The sequence below is a fragment of the Lepisma saccharinum genome, chromosome 21 (assembly GCF_977018435.1).
Source record: "Lepisma saccharinum chromosome 21, izLepSacc3.1, whole genome shotgun sequence".
In the NCBI taxonomy this organism is placed as follows: domain Eukaryota; kingdom Metazoa; phylum Arthropoda; class Insecta; order Zygentoma; family Lepismatidae; genus Lepisma; species Lepisma saccharinum.
The window spans coordinates 26,215,629-26,238,938 of NC_139249.1; the positions used below are offsets into that span (position 1 = coordinate 26,215,629).

Below are 23,310 nucleotides of genomic sequence, written 5' to 3' on the forward strand. Positions count from 1 at the left end.
ATCTTCCCTTTCATATCTGAGACAAAAACCAGACAACAGCATTTTGACGAAATTAAAGCGTTCCGTTTCGTAAAAATAACAGTAAAAGAGTTGCGTAAATAATCAATAGAACAAGAGTCGAACAACATATAAATATTCGGCCTGTTTAATCTAGCAAGACTCGGTCGTGTTAGGAACCCTTCTAAATACGCCTTTACCGTCAGAGAATATATTATAATCAGTTTTTATTTTTAAAAATTTGAAATTGTCCGTTTGAAAGAAGCCAGACAATGGACGTTTGGTAAATTGGTACTCTAAAACGGAATAGGCGAGAGCAGATGAGCATTTCCAACAAAAGCCGGGTATCTTTGTAAATTCACCGATTCCTAGTTCTTGGAACGGATTGCAGCTGGCTTTGCAGAAGTCGCCCAGCGGAACGGCATCTGCCTTTATCCTTTGGAACTACTCAATGACACTTTTTATATTTGTGAAGAGAGTACTTGCAAGAACGTCCATGTATCGTGTTGAGTATAATATCGAGAGGAATACTTAGGTTTCTCTGGTGCACTGCGGAAACTGCCCGATTGGGGTTAATGGCGTATTGGTTAGTGTGGTGCTCCTCAATGCCACGCATTCCAGGTTCGAATCCTGGGTAAGGCATGGGTATGTAGTTTTCTTATCTATTTCATTCGTTCATTATTGATCATCGTCGTTATTATGCTAGAGGCAGAAAAGTGATCTAAAATAACGGACGTGTATTGCAGGTTAATGAGATTCTGGGGACTGGAACTTTACAAGCAGAGCAGTCGTTTGTGGTGTTGTTTTATTTCCCTTGTGTCCTATTTGTGTATGCTGGGGGCATATCCAGGGACAGATGAGAATAGTGAAATGTTTTGACATGAAAGTTGCTTTACATTAGACCCCATCTCACAGGGATTGTGTTAAGGACACTGTCCCTGTGTTGAGATAGGCGAAAATAGCCTTCATTACAAAACCCACTCTGTGCTTTATAAATCATAAGTATTAATATTCTAAAATGTTTGAACATCTATAGTAATAGGCAGGCTTGGAGTGGAGATGGTTAGCTGGGGGATGTTTGCTTGAGCCTGTGGGCTATTTGGTGGGGGATGCCCCTACGGTTTAGCATGGCAACAATGAGAGTGGGGGGGGATGTTAGCCAGTAGTATAATTGATACTACGGACAGCGCAACTTTTTAAGTGTAGAAAAGGCGAGGCCTTCACCCTTTCTACACTAGAATTCAAAATTCAGAATTTCTAGTGTAGAAAAGGCGAGGGCTCAACAGATAGATTTACCCGTGCTTAAGACAAAGCCAAGAGGGGCCTATACCCCAATTCTTCCAGTGTGATATGCTCTTAATTTTAAGAATTTTGAATTCTAGTGTAGAAAGGGTGAAAGCCTCTCAGACAGATTTGCTTATACTTAAAATTATGCCATATGATCTTATTGCTTATAGTGTGTTTTTCTGTCAAAATCCCAGGAATTGAATTTTAGTGTAGCTCAGATTGATTCTGCCATGTATATTAATATAAAGCTTATAGTTACTGGGTTCTGAGGCCCAGTGGAGTGTGGTGCATGGTTTTTATTGCCTTGCAATCAGGAGGCCTCTGGGTTTGAGTCCTGATAAAATGTGAAGCCTCTCCTGATGGCAAAATGTTAATATTGTTGCTTTGTAAGCAAAAGGCTCGGGTTTGAGTCCTGATAAAATGTAAAGCCTCTCCTGATGGCAAAATGTTAATATTGTTGTCTTGTAAACAAGGGGCTTTGGGTTCGAGTCCTGATAGATTGAAATATATACAACTGCCCACACATAAGATATTCACTGCTAGCTGATAATACAGTTGAGGTTTGTATGTTGTACAACAGGATAATAGAACAAATATCTTCTAGAATTGCTCCGTGACTCTCTCATTTCTTACATCATAAACATATGATTTTTCACCTATGAGAATAACACTACAAATGGTGTCATCTGGTAAAGCCTCATGGAATTCACAGATAATTTTAATGTTTGTCCTGTCATTAACCACAACCTGTTTTCTTTTTGAAGTGTTGATGACAAACATGGGTCTCTGTGTTTTGAATTCATCTGGTGTGTAATACATATCAGTACTGCCAGTAGTGACACGCTTGAAAGCCGAAAAAGCCTCATATAATTTGAGGAAATCATCCTTGGACATGTCTAAATTGTAATTTTCTCTAGGGAATACCTCATTTCTGCCATTTTTAAGATATATGTTCTTGATGTTGCAGTTATCAAATTTACTTGAATTTTTTTCCTGATTGTTGTGTCTTCCAGTCTGAAACAGTACCACTACAAAATCAGGCATGTCGTATTGTATGCTGGAGAATGAATTTGTAGCATCAAATTCATAATATGTACCAGATGCGGGCTTCTGTACGCATTGATATGTATAAAATTGCAGAGGAATCTGTGGATTTTTTATTATATCAGCTTTGTATTTAAGAGCATAACTGGCCTCATATTCAACAACAGGGATTCTTAGCTCCATAGTCTGAATAATGCATTTGCCCTCATCAGGTAGGGTATTAGGCAGAGCTTCCCCTGTAGGGTTTAATGTACTGTACCTCATCAAAGCATTATTATCATTTGCAGCTCTTCTAAATGTAATTCTTAACCCCCCCTTCCACATAATTTCTTTGTAATCTGAGAAGAATCCTGGCAACAGGCGCATGGGGAACAGCACTGTGTGATTTTTAGATAATATCTTATCACCAGCTTCAAATCCCCCTATTTTGTAGTATGGAGCCTCGGTCTTGGATAATTTTAGAGTGGCCAAAGCTGTGGAGGTAATGCCGGGATAATCTATTCTGTTTATAACAACGCCATGCTTTCTGATCTCAATTTCAGAGAACAGATGCGGCACAAAATTATCAACCAGTCTTATATTTGAATTTGCAGGGTAATCTGTACCATCGAGCTTTACAACATCAAACTTGATGTATAGATCTGCTCTGTGAGGGTGTATAAATCCGTCCCCTACATCAAGATCAACCTCAATCTCTGTGTTGGGTTGATTTAAATTTGCAAATGTCCTCCTGTTTGGAGGGAATGATTGTAGCTCATAACTCTCAATATTTTCCATTGTATGTATTTTTATTTAAATGTTAATCTCTATGATTGCAGTTGTTGTGGCTCCAGCAAAATCAACTAATTCTTCTTTTTCATTAGTGACCATCAATTCAATGTAATCTATTCTATTATGGCACACGGGAAAATATAATGTTGGGGATGGATTGTAGATGATTGGCTCCATGAATTCGGAATTAGGTTTGAATGTTGCAATGATGCCAGTTTGTTTGTGAGTGCCTATGCCATTTGATTTGGTGATCATACCCTCGGCCACATTACAGTGAATATTCAGAGTCTCTATGGCTAAGAATTTAGGTATATTCATAGCAGTGTGTTTAATGGCCGGTTCAAGTTTTGTGTTGTTCTCAAATCCTAACAGCTCTCCTATAGTACCCAGATGCACTGTTTCTGTAGCAGATACAATCTCTACTCTGTGAGTGACAGAATTTTGACTTAACACTACACCTCTGGGTAATTGAGCATTTAGAGTGGACAGATTATACTGCCCTGGAGTGATGACAATTTTTTGATCCCCTACTGCAATTTTGTTGTTGTGGTGTGTAATATTAGGTATCAAGTACATGCCGTAAAATGCTCTGAGAGCTATTGTTTTGGGATACACTATATCATCATGCAATTTGAGTTTCAATATTGAATTTTGGCTGGTGAGATGGAATACCCCCATGATGTTTCAGATACCACAAGGCCTTTTGAAAATTTTCAATTGATGGTTTATTTATTTGAGACATATATCTAAGAACAGATAAACACAAATGTCCGCAATTAACATCTTTGAAGTTTTGAACACGGGCATTATTGTAATAAAGATTAGCTGATTTTAGATATTTTACTAAATTTTCAGGTGGAACACCTCCAAATGAATCAAACACAAATGCCTCATTTTTTAAATATTTAAGATAACAGATCCAGTGAGTGCCCTGATTTTTGTACTCATCCAAATTAACAATGCCACACTCTTTGTTGAGTGGTTGTTCCGGTAAAGAATCAGACATGTACACACCTCTAAAATGTTTGATGCCCAGTGGCTTGATTAAAGCTTCAATATCTTGGTTTGTAAGCGGCTCTTGTTTTTTTTAAACTTACTCATGGCTCTCTTAACACCTTTGCCTTTTTTCTCCATGGCCAGGTTATGGCGCTTCTGCTCATCTAATTCTGCCCTATTTTTCTTGGCATCTATGACTGTTTTTGCTATGGCAGCTGATCCCCCAGCCAAGCTCCCAACAGCCCCGAGAGCAGCTAAGATGGCAGGGATGGTAAATATGAATCCCCCTGTATGCAATTTTTTTCTTGATTGCTGTAATTTTTTTAATTGGGGGGTACTAAGCAACAATTTCATACCATGTCCCTTTGCAATACAAGAGCTTTTTTTCTTCCGCTGCTTTTTGGTTAAAAGACTGTCAATAGTTTTAAGAGATTTGAGACCTGCATAAGGTATTTGATACATAACACCCTTGGCCTTCATTGTAGGTTTATTATATACATATTCACAACCCCCACCCCAGTTTTTGTTTGGTGCTCATAGCTATGGTGGTTCCCAATGCTGCTATTCTCTCACTTAAAGAAGCATCTTTGCTTACAAATCTACCAAATGCAGCCTCTTCTAATTTCTTGTCTGCAACATGTCTCTTGTCAAGATCAGTATGTGTGTTGTATGCTATGTCATGGTCTCTACAAGCAGCATCTAGGGGATTAACACCAGGATCACCTCTGTTTAATCTATGATCCAATTTTGTGCCTGGACCACAATACTGATAGCCTGGAATGTGTAGTTCAAATGGCAGCTTGTTTATAATGTCATTAACAAGCCCCCGACCCTCAGAAATATTCCAAAATTTAGGGGGTAGAGTATTAATAATTTTTATGAGATATCCAATCCCCTTAGGGTCATTCACTATAAAATTAGACAATTTTGTGCTTATCATGTCCATAATTCCAACCTTTTCATTGTAAAAATTGTGGTTGCCAGCATTTTCCTCCCCAGCTATCACCAATAACCTATCCACAAGTTTCCTGACATCATCAACCCATACAAATTCTTTAGGCAGGGTGTTGTATTGTTTGATTCCACTACCTGTCTTGATCTGTGACCATATGGGCTTGATTAAGTTGTTATACTTTGCTCCACTGCTCGACTTGACTCTTTTTTGTGTAGGATCATTGTTCTGGTATAGAGCATCTGATTTTATTAATATTTCTTTGTAGTGTTCATAATCTTGATCTGTATAGCTGCCAGGCCTTTTCCTAGTCATCAGTTCCCACAATCCAGGTGTTCCGGGGTACTTAACAAAACCACCTTTTTCTCCGAGACGAGATTCTGAATATACAATTATATCATCTCCCATAAATGTTACTCTAAAATTGCCAATTCTATGAATGATGCTGCCGTCAAGCTCTGTGTCAGCATATAAGCCAAACACCTCATCTTTGTTGTCTTTAGGTGTGGTTAAATATTTTTGAGCAAGAAGACCCAATTCAATAGGATCCTGAGTAGCTTCAATTCTTCTAGGAGCAACAGGACTAGGTGTATGAATACTGGAAAGTGGGGTGAATGGATAATCTAATATGTTCCTTGCAGCTACAGGCACGAGCTCCGTGATCAAATCTTGAATTTGCTCTGTAACAGTTTTGATATTCTTACCTAAATTATTAATAGCATCAATTACAGGCTGTTCTGTTTGTTTGTGTTTTTCATAAATTCCACGGTTCTCTGATTTCCATCCCTTGAATCTTTTTACAAGATAATCTCTTAACTTAAGATCATCAATGACTGGTCGTTTCATGGTTGTTTATTTATGTCTCAACGTCTAGAAAATCGTTGATTTTATTCCTGTATTTGCCACTATTAGGTGTTCTTGTCATATCAATTGTGACAAAGCCATAACTGTCCTGGTTCCAGCACCTGCTGCAAAACTTAGAAAAATCATTGTAGCTCAAGTCCCCACCTACATATTCATCGTGTATGTGTTTGAGGTTGGTATGATCTTGATGAAACACACATATAAAATTGCTGTTGTCTCGGATCAGCTGCTTCGGTATTTTAGAAAAAGTCTGTGCCAGGTAGAAGCAATCAATGTTTTTGTGCCGCCCCTGTGTAAAGAAATTTCTAACCTTGTTTTGATTATCCAGTATAACATCATCAAACACAACAACAGAATTATCGAGACATTCATGGAGTGGCTTAACATCTGGTTCAAAAGTGGCTATATCCAGTCCATCATATAGCTTCATCAGCTGCTGATATTTTAATTGTTCCAAGCTCTTAGAGAAAACATACAAGTGCCTGTTTTTCCAGTCTAACCAGTTGGGTGCCAATAAAAAATTATCAACCATTAGTGTAGTTTTACCACAAGCAGATGGCCCAACAATAAGACACCTAATATTATCAGGCAGCAAGTTGCCATTTCTCTTATTCTGTTGTTCAGGTTCTGGCAGCCTCTTTATAACATCCCAGGTGCTCATATTATTATTTTGTCTGCATCGATCCAGCTGTTTTCCGGATGACCCAGCCATTTGACAAATAACTTGTTGCCTTTTCTGCGGATGATTTTTTCTATGAGATATGTGTCAGGCTGTTTAGTTTTGCTGAGTTCTTGTTCATAAAACCTGCCTTTGAGAATTTCTCCTCGGTGATCTTTTATTATATATGTGTTAAGGGTCCCGGGTTTAACTTGAACCACTGTAAATAATTCGGTGCTCCAGTTTCTGGTAAAGCCTCTTTTGAATAAGTGCTTATATTTGCTGATTCTTACTTGATCACCCACCCTGAATTTGGCCTTTCTTGTTGTTGGCTGGTATCTAGGATAATAAACAGTCCTGATCAATTTTTGCTCATCAGATGAAGTTACTTCAGAGGGTTTCATGTTGATTGTGGAATGGACCGAGTTGTTATATTTATGTAGAAGTTCTGGAAGGATTGTAAGCCATTTATAATTACCCTGCAGTGTAAATTGTTTATACATAAGATTTTTTAAGGTTCTGTTGAATCTCTCTACAATTGAGGCCTTGAGGTCACTGTAACTCGAGTAATGTTTTATTGCCTGGCTTTTAATAAATTGTTGAAACACTGAATTATAAAATTCTTTGCCATTATCTGTTTGCAAATAGCGCGGGGATCTTCCTGAATGATTGATGATTGTCCTGATGGCTTCTGTAACACATTTTCCAGTCTTGGATTTGAGTGGCACAGCCCAGGCAAATTTTGAAAATGTATCTATGACAGTGAGTAGATATTTGTAGCCCTTGTTGATTTTGTCTAAGTTTTTCAACTGTCCAGTTGCCATTTCAATCAAGTCGCTCTGCCATAAATCATCTATGCCCTTTGTGACTACTGGGAGTCTCTTAAAATTATGTCTGGCCTGTCTGTGTAATTCATCAACTATAATTTCTCTAGACATAATATGAAAACAAGAATATTGCAACTATGGGGTGTTCAGCAGCTGAGACTGCAGGATTTTCTAAATATAATTTGTCCCCTATTTGTATTTTAAATTCCAAAGTGCCATCATCTTCAGTATATGCTGTTTCTAATGTATTGGGGTCTGTAAAATCCTCTAACTCTACACTGGTGATTTTCACTTTGTTCTCAGCATTTGTTATTGATAAGGTAGGGTAGTGGTGTGCCTGTGGCTGATGCCAATATTTGATCTTGATTGGTCTCAGTGTGCCCCCAACAAAAAACTGGTAATAAAATTGTGCAGGGGACAGCATATATATTTTGCCACCTGGTGTAAATGGAGAATCATATTCTTTGTTGGGGATGCTGTACAATTCAAGAATTACTGTATGTTTTGGATTCTCGATTATGCCTGTTATTTCCTTTTCTGCTGTAAGCAATCTGCTTGTTACAGATTCAAGGTGCTCATTGATGGTCCTAACAACATCATCGTGGCCTGGCTTGATCTTTATGTCCACAACGAGTTTCTTGTATTGTTGCACAATCTCTTGAAGCTGGGTCGCAAAAACAGACAGAGCATTTGCTTGATTGGATTCCATGGTTCCTAGCTGTTGCTTGATATTAGCTACAATTTGTTGCAAATTTTCAACAACTGCCAATTTTGAATTTTGAGCAGTAAGATCATGGACCTGTCTTCTGATATCCTCAAACAGGGCATGCAGTTCATTAATATGTTGATTGGTTGGTAGAGTGGCCACTGTCTGAGTGAGTTGTTTGATCTCTGTCTGGATATTCTTGATATCTTCTGATTTCAATATCCTATTCACTGCCCTCTTAATATTTTTAAGTTCCTGTGATGTAGGCAAATTTGATACTGTATTTTGCAAAAATTCAAGTGCCAATTTCACATTGTTTAATTCAGAAGCATCAGCCACATTTTGCATAGCATTTTGGAGCAGGGTTATATCTGCCTGAGAGGGTGTTGATCGTTGTAAAATTTCAAGCTTTGTTTGGATATCATCTATCAAGTGATGAAAATGAGACAGTTCAGATTCAGTGTTGAGGTTTTCAAGCTTTGTGATTTGGTGCTGGACACTGACAAGGGTATCTACAATCCCAGGCAGGCGAGTTTCTTGTACATTTGCCAAATCACTTTGCACTGCTGCTATGGTACCTTCAAGATGGGTTATGGTACTTTGAATTTTTCCAAAATCTTCATATGTTTCGAGTTGCAGCTTAATGTTTGCTACACTCCGAGTTATTGCATTCAAAGCATCAGAAGATGGCAAGTTGTTCATAAAATTTTCAAGTGTCTCAATTTTTTCTTTAACCTCGGCTATGGCATTGTGCAGAGGATCCAGATTAGGTATCTGGAGTGACTGAATCTGTTCTTTCAGAGTGGAAATCACTAGATCAAAATCTTCTTCTGATTTTATGCTTTTGACAATTGTTTGGAGCTGTGCCTGGACATTATTTATCTGCTCTTCCAATTGCTGTTTCAATTGCTCGGAGTTGGTGGCCTGGGTCTTAAATTTGGCTTGAAGAGCTGCTACAGCTTCTTCCAAACTTTGAAAATTATCCAATGTGGCCAGATCAGTATATTTCTGAAGCAACAATTTGAGTTCAGAATCAATTTTAAGAAGAGGGTCCATGCATTGTGATTGTAAATTTGTAATTTCTAATTGAAGACTGGCATTGAGTGTGGTTTGTAAAGCTTGTAAATCACTTCTTAATTTCTTGACTCTGACATCAAGCATCAGAATCTCATCACTGTGATCTTCATGTCTTGTATGGCCAAATATATCATTAGGCATTTTCTTTTAGTGGTTATTTATTATAGAGTATCTGATTCTTAATTCTATAAAAAAGGGTATAAGCTTGTCATATGATCCAGGGACCTCAATATATAAGCAGTCACCAGCAGAAACAGTATATACAGTGCCAGAAACCATGTTTGAGTGCTTAATTCTATAAATATTTCTCCCTACTGAAATCTTGACATCACCCTCAGGGGTTGTAATAAATTGCAATTGCCCACCTACAGGTAATTGGTAATGATTTAAATTATTGTTAAATATGTACAATGTTTTGCCTGTTTCTTCATCAACATCTGTAAGTATGCTGTTCAGATGAATAATTAACAAGCCACTCAGTTTAGACAGCATATCAGGAGAGGGTTGTGGTGTGGGCAGGTCCATAATAGCCTGTTTTTTGAACCCAAATAAGTTCATAGGCATGTTTATTTATTTCAAATCATGCTCTGTAATTGGGCATTGATTGCCACTTTTCAAATCACAATGCCCCCAAGGCAAAGTATGTGTGCCACATGATAAAATGCATCTCTTATCATCATGTGGGTCCAGGGCCACTTTTGTTACAATATTTGAAGTCAGCAAGTGATTCTCACTCTGAATTCTATTTTCTGATGTTCTAATTGAATTCTGTGATTTGATGCAATTTTTATAATCTTCAAATACAAGCTCTTTTTCTACAGTAACTCTGCCAATGCCCTTGGCCTTTTTGACAACAGCACTACATGTTTTAAAACTGTACATCTTGGCACTTAACCCAGCAAATTCCACAATAACATCGCCAAGTGTCTCATCTTTTAACTTGCCAGGCACCTTTTTGTTGTGGGGTTGAACTAATGTATGTTCAGTGGTATCAAAATATTTAAACAATTCAGGCTGTGACATATCTTGATAAACATCTTCTGTTTGAATTTCAAGAATAAAACTATCCGTGTCCATGTACAATAATTTTACACGATCACCGTAAAAAGGTTTCAGCACATCATAATACAATATTAACATATGTAATTTGGACAATTCCAATATCACAGCCCCTACATAAATAGGTTTATCAAACTTAATCTTTGTTTTCATCATGTTGAAAAGTGCCATGTGCTCATCATAAATTTTTCTGTAATTGAAATTAGGCTTTGCAACCAATTTTTTGCTCCGGCTGGGGTCAGTAATTATTTTAACATCGGTATGTTTTCTGACATTTTCAATAGTTTTGCCATAGACAGAATTCACCATCAATTTAAACAAGGCCTTATCAAATTCGCTTTTTGCAGATGTTCGAAGCTCTGTGTTTGTGTCAATGTATGGTTTCAGCCATTCTGAGTGCCTGAACCTCAAGACTTTGCCAACTTTGGTTACTTGAACACCATGTTTCATCAGGAACTGGAGGGTTTTGTAATATATGACATAGCCTTGTTTCGGCTCCAGGGTCATCATGAGCTTCTTCTGTTTAGAACCAGGTGGACACTGAACCTCGGGAATTGGGGGCAGATCAGAAAATTTATTGTGCAAATGATCAGGAATTATCAGATCAACAGCCTCTAAGAAGAGGGCATATTCACTGTCATCAAAATTCTGAAGATCTTCAATTTTGAAATTTTTAACCCACTTAAGCCCTGCATATGGCAGTTTTTGCATCATGGCGTGACCATAGAGGCTGTTTGCATCTACATAAAGTATATAATTTGATGGCCGTGCTGGATCATAATCAGGCATATGCTTGTTATTTGCTCTGGCATATCTCTGGGTACATTGCACCATCCCTCCTCTTATACCTTTCTCCATAAACAGATACATATCTTGATCTTGGATTAGATCCAATTGCATTTTGGTGTTGAAAAACGTTGCAGCCCATGCTAGACCAGGGGCACTGTAAAAATACACTGGGTCCAGTCCATAATTTTGCATGGAAGATTTTCTGAATGTCTGGATTATATCAGCTAAGAGGGTCACATCAAGTTTCAAATAAGCCATGTGATAATCACCAAATGTCTCGCATTTTAAACTTTTCCACATCAATTTGGCATGGTGATAATCTTCATCAGTAATTCCAGATCCTCTGATTTTGCTGTAAAATGCTTCTTGTGGTGGCAGGGAACACTCATTAAATTTAGAAAAATCTGTAACATGGTCGTATGGATATACACCCTTCCGCCTAATTAATTTCAGGTCCTGATCTGGAAACAAGGCACGTGTGATTTTCAAGTCATCATCAGATAATTGAGTGGTCAGTGTGGCCAGGCTAGCAGATAAAAATCTGTAAGAATCAAGAAATCTTATGTGAATAGGAACACCATCAACTTTAATTATCTTGCTAATAGATATATATTTCTCATCATTTTCAGCTAAAATATTTAAATTCTGCTTCTCAAACCCCTCGTACCTGATCAAATGATGGAAATCATAATTGGATGCTCCATGGCAAAATATGGGGATAAATCTTGGTCTCTTGATCTGAATATTACAGCTATTACACAGGGCCTGTTTATATCGACCATCTGTATGAGAATGGTGATGAACCTTGATATTTATATCTGAAAATTCACAATCACATACCGGGCATTTTTCTGCATTGTTGAAATCCTCAATCTGTTCCTCTGTTAAAGGCAACATAGGCTTTGATTTTAATAAGATGTTAGATGCTATGTCACGGCACACATTTTCTATTCTATGTGCAAATATTTTGATGGCATTTGGTCCCATGTATGAATATTCTTTAGTAACAACACCATCCTGTACAACCATATAACAAAAACTGGAAGGTTCATGTAGCTGGTATGGTGTACTTGAAGATTCTTCTGGATCTGGGCTACAGAATGCAAGAGATTTGAGGTTCGATTCGAAATCACAGACAATATATACAGGGTGTTCCAACAAGGCTTCATACTTTTTGAATTTGCAATTTTCACTTGGATTGGGCATCACCATATGAACAGGTTTATGGTTGCCACAGTATTTCAGATGCTCAATTAACTTGTTTTTAGCAATTTCTGCATTTTTTTCACGAATCCCATTTACCATTTTTTGACCATCAAATACAGTTAAACATCTTCTGCACAACTTGAATATTGTATTGGATTTGTCTAGTTGTGTTCTCACTAAAGCTTGAAGATTATGTATTAGAGTGTAATGGTATGTATCATCCTCTTCAATTAAGAGCAGATCAATCGGAATTGCAGCTTCATCATCAATTGTACTGATTCTGAGAGGTGCTATCGGGCAATTGCCAGTGGAACAAATAAATACATTAATAGATAATTGTTTGCCGTTGATGTGCCTGGCCCTTTTTTCAAATTTATCAATATTCGGAATAGACATTGGATATTCTAAACCCTCCATTGCTTCGTCAAAAAGATGTTCATGGTGTTTGTAATAAGTTATTCTCTGAGGATCCCTTGAAACTGGATACAAGGCAGCTAATATACACCACAAAAAGCATTTCTGGTCGGTATTTTTTATATTGACCACGGCTCTTTTGTTTTTGATATTGGCAGGCAATGGCACATAAGTGGATCCTTGTAATGGGCTGAATTCAGAAATATGAACATATAACTTGTGTGATGAACCGCATAGGCTCCATCCTGACTCTTTTGCCGCAAATTCAGAGTGTTTGATATTCAATTGATCTATCAGCCTGCTTATTATTGTATCTGAATTTGAATTTGAATATACAGGTACAGTTTCTGTTATGTGGGGCTGTGTAAATTTTGTGCCATTTGGTTTCTTATATTGTACAAACAATTTGAGAGAGAGCTTATAAGATCCATTTTGTGCATTAAGAATTGCCTGCAGATCAGAATTTATACTGTTCAAGAAATTCTCAATGCCACATCTTGGCTCTGATACAAACCGGTGATCCCTTAATTGACCGTTAAAACTGCTACGGATAGGTGCATGGCGTGGCTGCTTTGCTGCTCTGGCATTAACAGGTGCTTCGTGCCTTCTTTTCAGACCAGATGTAGATGGTTGTGAGGGCAATGTTGATGACTGTACATAAGAATTACACTTATGCCATTTGTAATATGCCTTGCTTAATATTTTATGGCATCTTGGACATATTTTCATGGCCTTTCTGCATTTCCTAGGCTTACAAATATGCCGGTGCCTAGCCCAATGAGAACTAGATATATTTTTATTACACTGATTGCAATATTTTTGTTTTGGCATTTTTTTCTTGTTGTTTATTATATAAGATTTTCTGGGCTTCAATTCCAAACTTTATACTTAATAAAAATATCAGTTGGGTTCAGCAGTTAATGGCTGAGCTGGTGCTTTTATACCCAAACAACAGCAGTAACTAGGTTTTGGTAATAGTTTTGCTGATGTACAACACACTTCACCAGGTTTAAAACCTCATCTCTATATCAACTAAATACAATTCAAAATTGGATTTTGAACTGTGCAATAAATATTCTGTAAGTCTCACTTGTGTTTATATTAACAGAACAAGGCAAAACCAGAATTGTATTCAGGATTGCATGTTTTCATACAAAAAAGCCATATTTTTGACAAGTTTATAAACAACAATCATACAGATATAACTTTTACACACATGGCCGAATCTGTCTGAGCAGAGGAGAAAGAAGTGTTATTCTCATAGGTGAAAAATCGTATGTTTATGATGTGAGAAATGAGAGGGTCACGGAGCAGTTCTAGAGACCCGATTCAAACACAGAAACCCCTTGATTACAAAACAATAATACCAACACTTTGCTGTCAGAGAGGTCCCAGACACTCTACCAGCTTTGAAACCTCAACTGTATTATCAGCTAACAGTGAATATCTCATGTGTGGGCAGTTGCATATATTTCAATCTTATATCAGGACTCGAACCCAAAGCCCCTTACAATGCAACAATATTAACACTTCTCAATATGGAATATGCCCACATTTTACTGGGTTCTGAGACCCTTATGCAGACAAAATCGGATTTTGAACTGCCATAATATTTTCTAAGTCTTTGCCTAGGCTCATATTATCTTCTAGAATTGCTTTTAGCACGAGGGGGGTACAGTTCATTGCCACTGTGTGAAAATATGTATATATCGACCATAATCTTTGTTACATTTTCCTTGTTACAGACATGTTACACGCACAGAAAGATTAATGACCTCTTCAGTGAATCACACAGAAAAATCATTATTATTCCCTTCTAGCGTGTCTCTTGCGTGCCGGCAAAGCACGCAAACAATTAATTATGCTTACCCGCTTCTTCTCCTATTGTATGGCTGAGCGAGTGGTTATAAAACATGAAAAAATAAGAAAATTCAGTTTTTTGTACAATATATTATTGTAAAACACTTTTTACCAGGTTTTCAGATCTGGGAGTTGTATATCAACTATTCTCAAAATCTCACTTGTGGACATATTATTTTGCCACATGTTTTCAATCTTAAATATTTTATCAGGACTCGAACCCAAAGCCCCTTGTTTACAAGACAACAATATTAACATTTTGCCATCAGGAGAGGCTTTACATTTTATCAGGACTCAAACCCGAGCCTTTTGCTTACAAAGCAACAATATTAACATTTTGCCATCAGGAGAGGCTTCACATTTTATCAGGACTCAAACCCAGAGGCCTCCTGATTGCAAGGCAATAAAAACCATGCACCACACTCCACTGGGCCTCAGAACCCAGTAACTATAAGCTTTATATTAATATACATGGCAGAATCAATCTGAGCTACACTAAAATTCAATTCCTGGGATTTTGACAGAAAAACACACTATAAGCAATAAGATCATATGGCATAATTTTAAGTATAAGCAAATCTGTCTGAGAGGCTTTCACCCTTTCTACACTAGAATTCAAAATTCTTAAAATTAAGAGCATATCACACTGGAAGAATTGGGGTATAGGCCCCTCTTGGCTTTGTCTTAAGCACGGGTAAATCTATCTGTTGAGCCCTCGCCTTTTCTACACTAGAAATTCTGAATTTTGAATTCTAGTGTAGAAAGGGTGAAGGCCTCGCCTTTTCTACACTTAAAAAGTTGCGCTGTCCGTAGTATCAATTATACTACTTTAGCCTGAATTTTCTTCTCTGCGAGGATTCCCCCCCCCCCTCTTGGAGCACTAGTAGTAGAAGCAGAGAATATACTTAAATTATTCAGTGCCAGGTCAACATCGGATTTGAGGTCCACATGTGAGACTGGAATGAAAGGAATAAATAAAGACTTTTCAAAATATTTTTTTTATTATTAATAATAATAAGAAGAAGAAGAACTGTTGTTTCTTCAATGGTGGAAAGTATGTATTAATTATCACAATAGGGTAATTCCATATCAAATCAACCAATTTTTAAATAAAATGGTTGCATGACCATTTTAGAAAAATTTCATTTTTAGTACATACGTTTGTACATGATTCTAGATATCAAAACCAATGTTCAAAAAAATATATTGTCTTTAGTTCTCCTGGGGCAGCCATTTTTCCAACATGGCGCATGGCTTTTTTGTGCTCATGTAGCAGTATACAGAAAGCTTAATATCTCAAAAACCATTAAAGCTAGAGATCTGAAACAAAATTCATTTTGTAGGTAATGAAGTATACTTCCTATGATATTCAGATATGTTTTGCGTGAAATTGCATCGTAAGTACGAAAATTATGCTGGAAAATGGTGTAACAATAGTTAAAAAATTGCATTTTTAAGCCCGATTTTTTTAATGAAGGGGTTTAGTCTAAGGATGAAACAAAAGATAATATATTCTACCAGCTTTGACCCTCCAAAATAAATAACCTACTTTCAGTGGAGTGCCCAAGGAGGGGTTTGTGGGGGTCATAACCCAATAGCTTTGGCCTAGTATTACATGAACAATTACGTCAAAGGCAGGATGATGTGGCAAAAACAGGGCTGTATACTAAAAAGTATATGTAACGCCCCCCCCCCCTCCTCCCTTTCAAAATTCCTGGGCATGCCACTGCCTATCTTAAGCTGCATGTACTGCTACATTGATAAAAATATGGGGGAAGCTCAGTTTTGGAGCTGACAATACCAACTGGTCGTGAGTACCTAATAAAGCAAACCTTTTTCAATGTAATTTGCAGATTTTCAATTGTCATACCTTGTAATTTCAATTTATGGTAAGGCAAGTATTAAAACCTTATGTTACTATATTTTCTGAGCCTTTATTTAACCCAAATTTAAAAAAGAAAACTAAAAGACTTCATTATTTTAAGTATGGGATATATTTTAACCTTACTTTGCAACGTCAGAAATTAGGTGACATACGTTACCTCATATTGACCAAAACGAGTTGAAGCTAAAAGTTGAGATTTTTACTGAGAGTTAGGTTCATGAAGGGCTTCCTGTGTGCCAAATTTCAGAATTTTTAAAGGGGACCCATCTGAGATATTCAACCCCGAAAACTGTCAAAATTCAATGAACGGCCATGTTTGAGCCCATGCTGTAAAAAAGGGGTGCATTTCTAAGCACTGATATTTTATTTTCAGACACCCTGCAGGTAGGTCTACACATGAAAAAAAAAATCAGGCCTTAGACTAAACCCCTTCATTAAAAAAAATCAGGCTTAAAAATGCAATTTTTTTAACTATTGTTACCCCATTTTCCACCATAATTTTCGTACTTACGGTGCAATTTCACGCAAAACATACCTGAATATCATAGGAAGTATACTTCATTACCTACAAAATGAATTTTGTTTCAGGTCTCTAGCTTTAATGGTTTTTGAGATATTAAGGTTTCTGTATACTGCTACATGAGCAAAAAAAGCCATGCGCCATGTTAGAAAAATGGCTGCCCCAAGAGAACTAAAGACAATAATTTTTTTTGAACATTGGTTTTGATATCTAGAAACATGTACAAACCTATGTACTAAAAATGATTCTTTTCTAAAATGGTCATGCAACCACCATTGGATGGTTTGGCATGGAATGACCCAATATATAATACAATAATTTTATTTTGAAAGTGGTTTTAATTTCTTTGGAGATGTTTCATTCCAGTTTTACACAACTTTCTTAGACTAATAGTACCAAACTTTTCAAAATATTTTCATATGATGACTATATTGTTTGTTATTTGTATTATACATAAGTGATTATATATGAAAATATTTTTAAAATGGCATGATTATCATGCATGTACAATGCATTTTACATTCAGCTATTCAACCTAGGTATTGAAATAGACAGTAGCGTACGCAGGATTTCATCAAGGGGGGTGTTATTTCTAAAACTTTTTTCCAAATTCACATTACCATTGTTTTATTATACTTTAATTAAATAATAATAATCACAATTAATTAATAATACCTATAATTAATTAATTAGCTAAATTAATACTAATACTACTACTAATACCTCTACTACTACTATTAAGTAGTAGAGATCTCCATAAATATAGTATTTATGAAAACAATAGAACGAAATTACTTTCTATCATTCGATTTTTATCAAATCCTGGAAGCATTTTTTTGTTTCTTTGTTACGAAATAATTGTCTGGTCAACGAGGTGACATTTCAAGGGTGAAGAAGATCCATAAATACAAGAAAATATATTAAAATAAATTGAAATAATCAAAGTATGGAACTCATCCAAGGAGCTAAGGTGATCTGGTCGGTATAGCATCTGACAAGTGACAATCACGCGGGAGATCTGGATTCGATTCCCGAAATTGGTTGGAATTTTTTCGGCATCTTCCCCGCATAAATGTCCCCGATAATTCACATCTGGATTGTCTCCCTGTTCTTACCAACAAAACATTTTACAATAGTTAAGCTTATTGTCGTTTGAATAATTGTCTAGTCAACAAGGTGAGACATTTTAAAGAGAGACATTCAAAAGTGCTGCGGTAAACAATACAATGGGAAGGCGAATTGGTGACTGTATTTTTGTCCGCCTAGCCTTTGTCTATACATTAGCCTCTTACAACGTACCAAGAACTTTATTTAGTTAATTCTCATTGTTCACATACAAAAAAATACATGTTCGTTGAACACTGGCGTACGTAGAGCGGTGTCCGATGGTGTTCTAGCCCCTACCGAAATTTTGAGAAAATCAGAATTTTCAAATAAAAATCCGTATAGAACTTTAAAAAATCAAAATGTGTAAATGTGAAACCTCTTTTAAAGTGAATCCCGATTACCATTTTTGTCTTTGAATACAATTTTAATAGACTGAAAGCTCCAAAAATACGAAATATTTTATTATGCATCCTGCCCTCCAAAACGAAGCCATGTGCTATCCACATTTACTATTCCAGCCTCTCCCGAAAAAAAAATTCTGCGTATGCCAGTGTATTGAACATTGTTGCAACTGAGATACAAAACAACTTTTTTTCATTTAAATCATAGTTACCCTAACCTAACCTCATATAAACTCGTGTTTATTTTGAAGGCATTACTCTGAAAGATGCTTGTGTTTGGAATGCTGTGCTTTTCTCCATGCTGCACGGAAATAATAATTCAAATTATTATTATTATTATTATTATTAGTAGTAGTAGTAGTAGTAGTAGTAGTAGTAGAAGTAGTAATAGTAATATTATTGTCCCAGATCTTTGACTGTGAAAAATTGGCCATTTAATTTTTTTTCTACAGCATATTTCATAATATTTCACAAGCTCAAGGGGGGGGTTTAAACCCCGTAACCCCCCCCTTGCGTACGCCACTGGAAATAGACATACAGTAATTAGAATATACAATGTTTCTTTGCTTCTTATCTAAATAAACACACACTTTAAGTCTCTCCTCAGGGCTCGAAATGAAAATTATCACGAAACTGATCACTTTACTTTTCTTAACGTGGTGTTGCCTGTCTTTCCTTTTTTGTTGCTGACTACTACACTGGCGAGATTAATAAATAGTGAAATGAGGTGCTGTATTACAATGAATAGTTAATATTAAATATTTACATAAACAAAATAATGCAAACTACATTGGACAAGAGACTTCTGGAATTTTCTTCTTTTTAAAATTTAAACAGACGTTCATCATGAATGGTAGTCAGCTTGCCCAAGGGCAAAAATTGTTAATTGAAAGTACATATTCTCAATACTTTGTGTCTTAATAATACTTATTAAAAATCAGTTTGTGCAAGTGAAAGATATTTCCATATTGTTGTTTTGCATGTGATCAAGAATTGGATTTATTGTTTGACAGAGTTGAAATTTTATTGTTGGGTTAATCGAGGTAAATAAGAAAGGACAACAGAAAAGCACTGAAAAGGCGAAATTGAACTAAAAAAGAAATATAGCCCTGTCCTTACTGCTACAACAGTGTTCGAGGTTTACTCAGGGTGTGGGTATATATCATGCACAAAGAAAAGGAATATTTGAACATTTGTTGCAATCTGCTGTAATACTGCTGAATGTGTTATGTCAACCCAGTATCCTTGTGATGATTTTTTTTAAAGCATCTGGATGGTCTGTGCCTAGATAGTTGCAATTTCATCATACCTACTTTTGTGCTTGTTCTTTTCACATTCAAATAAAATATTGTGATATTGAACTGTCATACTTTGCATTGACACAAACTTGAATCTAATATTAATGGACTTCTTGAGTTCTTTAATCATATTTTTTATATTTTTTTTCCGTTTTGTGTTTCAGGTCACTGGATGGAAGACTGCAGGTTTCACATCGAAAAGGTTTACCACACGTGATCTACTGCCGCTTGTGGCGCTGGCCCGAACTTCAATCACACCACGAGCTTCGTGCCCTTGAATCGTGTGAATTCGCATTCAATCTGAAGCGAGAAGAAGTGTGCGTTAACCCTTACCACTACCAGAGAGTTGAAACACCAGGTAAACAGACTTCTGTTAAGTTCAAGCAGCATTTCATGTATTTTCAGTATTGTAAGAATTCCAATCAATATTGAAACCACAGGGCTAATTTCAGTGCAATAATACTTTTTGTTTTCTGTCTGCTTGAAACTGATTAGTAATTTAATCAATTCCAATGAAGAGTAATGAATGTAAGTGGTCGCAATTGCTTCTAAAATGTTTGTTTTGTTCTAATGTTACATGCCTTTCTTTGTTTAATTTCAGCACTTCCACCAATTCTTGTGCCACGAAACCTGACCGGCGACACTCCATCAGAGTTTCCCTCGCTGGACGACTTCTCGTCCTCAGTTCCAGAGAACACGAGCTTCCCAGGTGGTGGGCTGGAGCCTGGACCATTACCCACCACGGAGACCCCGCCCCCAGGCTACATGTCAGAGGACGGGGACAATCAGGACCACAATGAGACCATGAGTGAGTGTTGCATTTGTTGCTTTATCATATCTCTTGGGTATTTTAGAAAGAAGGGCTTGTTGGACATGAATTGTTTTGTGTATCTTTAACCCCTTCCCTGTGAAATTTTCGGACAAAATGGTTTCAGGTTCTGTGTATTTTTTTTCTGAGTTTGCATAGTAATATTTTTAAGTAGCTACTGCTTCAGCACAATTCATCCGAGTATCATGGTTCATACGTCTTTCTCTTCAGAATAGAACCGGCTTTCAAATGGCACAGTGTACATCAAGTATGAGGAAAGGGAAATTGGGGATAATTCGGGAAATTTCCCTCCGAAAAATCCCTTTTGATAACTTGGGGCCCTCTGGACTGGCCCTGCATATATTTACCCGAGTATAATCTACCTTGAAAAATTCTATGGTCTATACGTAATGCGTCCGCCAAGTTTCATTGCAATATCTTCAATAGGGATCAGGGAAAAATATTTTGCAATCCTGTTTGACAGTACTATTAGATACTATTAGAAACTCACAAACTCAAAAACCAAAAATAAATCACCAGCAGTTCAAATAACGCAACACCAAAAAAAAATGTACATAAAGCAACTGACTAAACGCTGCACACAAATGAACTCAAGTTTGAACTTTGTCAGCATAACACAAAAACAGTTTACTTTCCTCTGAACTACTACTTCTTCTTTTTCTTCTTCTTCTTTGTCGGCACTGAAAATCGTGACTAAATAAAAGGTCGTTGTTTCTTCAATAGCAAAACATATGTTTCACCAACAAAAAACTTATTATTCCGTTCAACACAGGTTACTTAAGTCTGAGATGTTCGCGGGCGTAATATTACGCCCAACACAGAATAAGCTATAGTGACCAAGGGCGTAATATTATGCCGAACACAGGGAAAGGTTTAAGAGTATGAAATACAGTTTTGTGTAAATGTACACTTTGCAACAAAGCACTTGAGCCGACAGATAGTAGCCAACTTTACAACAGGTCTTCCCACTAAATGAAAACCCTGTTGTGAAAATTAATCATTCTCCCACGTTCCAAACTTAGAAACTATCAGGCAGTAATATCATACACCAGGGATACCCAAGTCAGAATCTATAGGCTTTTTCAACACTTGAAACCAGGGTTGTTAAAGTCTTGGAATTTTAAATAAATTCAATTCAGGAGAGAAAATCATCAAGTGTAAATGGGTTCCAGACCATAAATAAACTTTTTTATGTGTGAAGTATTTCAATTCGGTCCAGGAACCTTTTTTGCGGATCAATTTAAATATGATCCAGGAACCTTTTTTTTTTTTTCGGATCAATTTATATACAGCCTAGAAATTTTTTTTCCGGATCAATTTAAATACGGTCCAGGAACCTTTTTTCAATTAAACAATATGCAACTTATACTTAATTTAAATTGTGCGAGAAAGAAGGTTCCGATCCTGCAGTGGAACCCAATAGAACCCATTAGAATTTATGGGTTCCAGGACCTTGAACTAGGCTGCTTGAAATGCTCAGTTAGTGTAGTTAGGTTGTTATTTAAAATTCAGAAACATTTTACATGTAAAACGTACTAAATAAGCACATATTTTGGTAACAATCATATCATTTCAATGAAGATATTGGAACATTTCGTGGTGCCCCAGCTGTGGGGCACACACCTTGGGAACCACTGTCATACACAGTGAAACAAGAATGAAAATAGAATGGAGGATGTTGAGGAATATGTATGATTCTGTGTCCTCAAAGTAAATAGTGATAGATTTATGTGCAGTTTGAATCACTGAACCGGTTCTAGTCCACCTGGAGAGAGAATCACTGACACATTTGACCACAAAGAAGCAAATTTCTCAGGATTTTTGCAAAATTTCAGGTAACAATTCCTTGCACAATACAACGAAATATAGTTCTGCATACTTGCAGATGGTTGTTTCCACAAAGATCAACATAAAGAGATTCTTGTGAGTGATTTTGTAGAGCAGTTGGTAAGATGGTCACGCTGTTAGTTACCCTTCTTTTTCAAGAACAAAACTTTGTAGGTTCAAATTCCATCCTCTCTGGTTTCTTTTTTTTCTTCCTAGGTGAACAAGACTTTGACATTTACTGAGTACGAAATGTAATAATGTACGTGGGCCGTACCGAAACTAATGCAAAAGTGGTCTTAACCTCTTTATTAACTGATGTAGATCGTTCAAATTGCACATGTAGTTAACGTGACTCTTGCAAGCACGTATTCAGACTAGTGGCTTAGGGGCTCGAGCTCCCCCAAAATGATAAAATTAGATTTTTGGTTTCTTGTGGTGTGAAATAAAATAATAATAATCCATTGCACAACAGCCCTGAAGGGCCTTGGCTTACCTACAGACTGCTGGTCTTCCTCCCACACTTTCCTTCGTCACCTCTAAGCGTGGAGATCTGCAACCAGTATTGGAATAGCCGGGGGGTCAGCTGGACGTATCCCCCAGTCGTTGTAGTAGGTTTCCGGGACCAGATTACGCTTGCTCATTCGAAGCTCCCCAATTTCCTCACGATGGTGGGTTGCCACCGACCCTATACGTAGGCCGAAAAAATTCCGACCAGAGCCAGATTCGAACCTACACCATCCCGCAGCTAACGAACTTAAGACGAGTGAACGCCTTAACCCGTTCGGCTACGGAGGAGGACGTGAAATAAAATAATGTGACAATAATTTAAGGAGAGAAATAACTACCGAGGCAAGAGGGAAAATGTTTTATACCTCTGTTATTGTTAATAGCACGTATCCAAGGTGGGGATGTGGTGGTTCGAGCCCCCCCCCCCCC

General features: G+C 36.9%; 1 protein-coding gene across 2 annotated transcripts in view; it reads left to right on the forward strand.

Moving 5' to 3' along the window:
- Positions 1 to 23,310, forward strand: part of Smox (Smad on X protein) — a 91,261-nt gene that overhangs the window by 52,342 nt on the left and 15,609 nt on the right. For both annotated transcript variants that reach the window (XM_083143261.1, XM_083143262.1), the window contains 2 exons: positions 19,883 to 20,076; positions 20,320 to 20,526. In XM_083143261.1, coding sequence (XP_082999387.1) covers positions 19,883 to 20,076; positions 20,320 to 20,526 — 401 coding nt within the window. The remainder of the gene's footprint in view (positions 1 to 19,882; positions 20,077 to 20,319; positions 20,527 to 23,310) is intronic.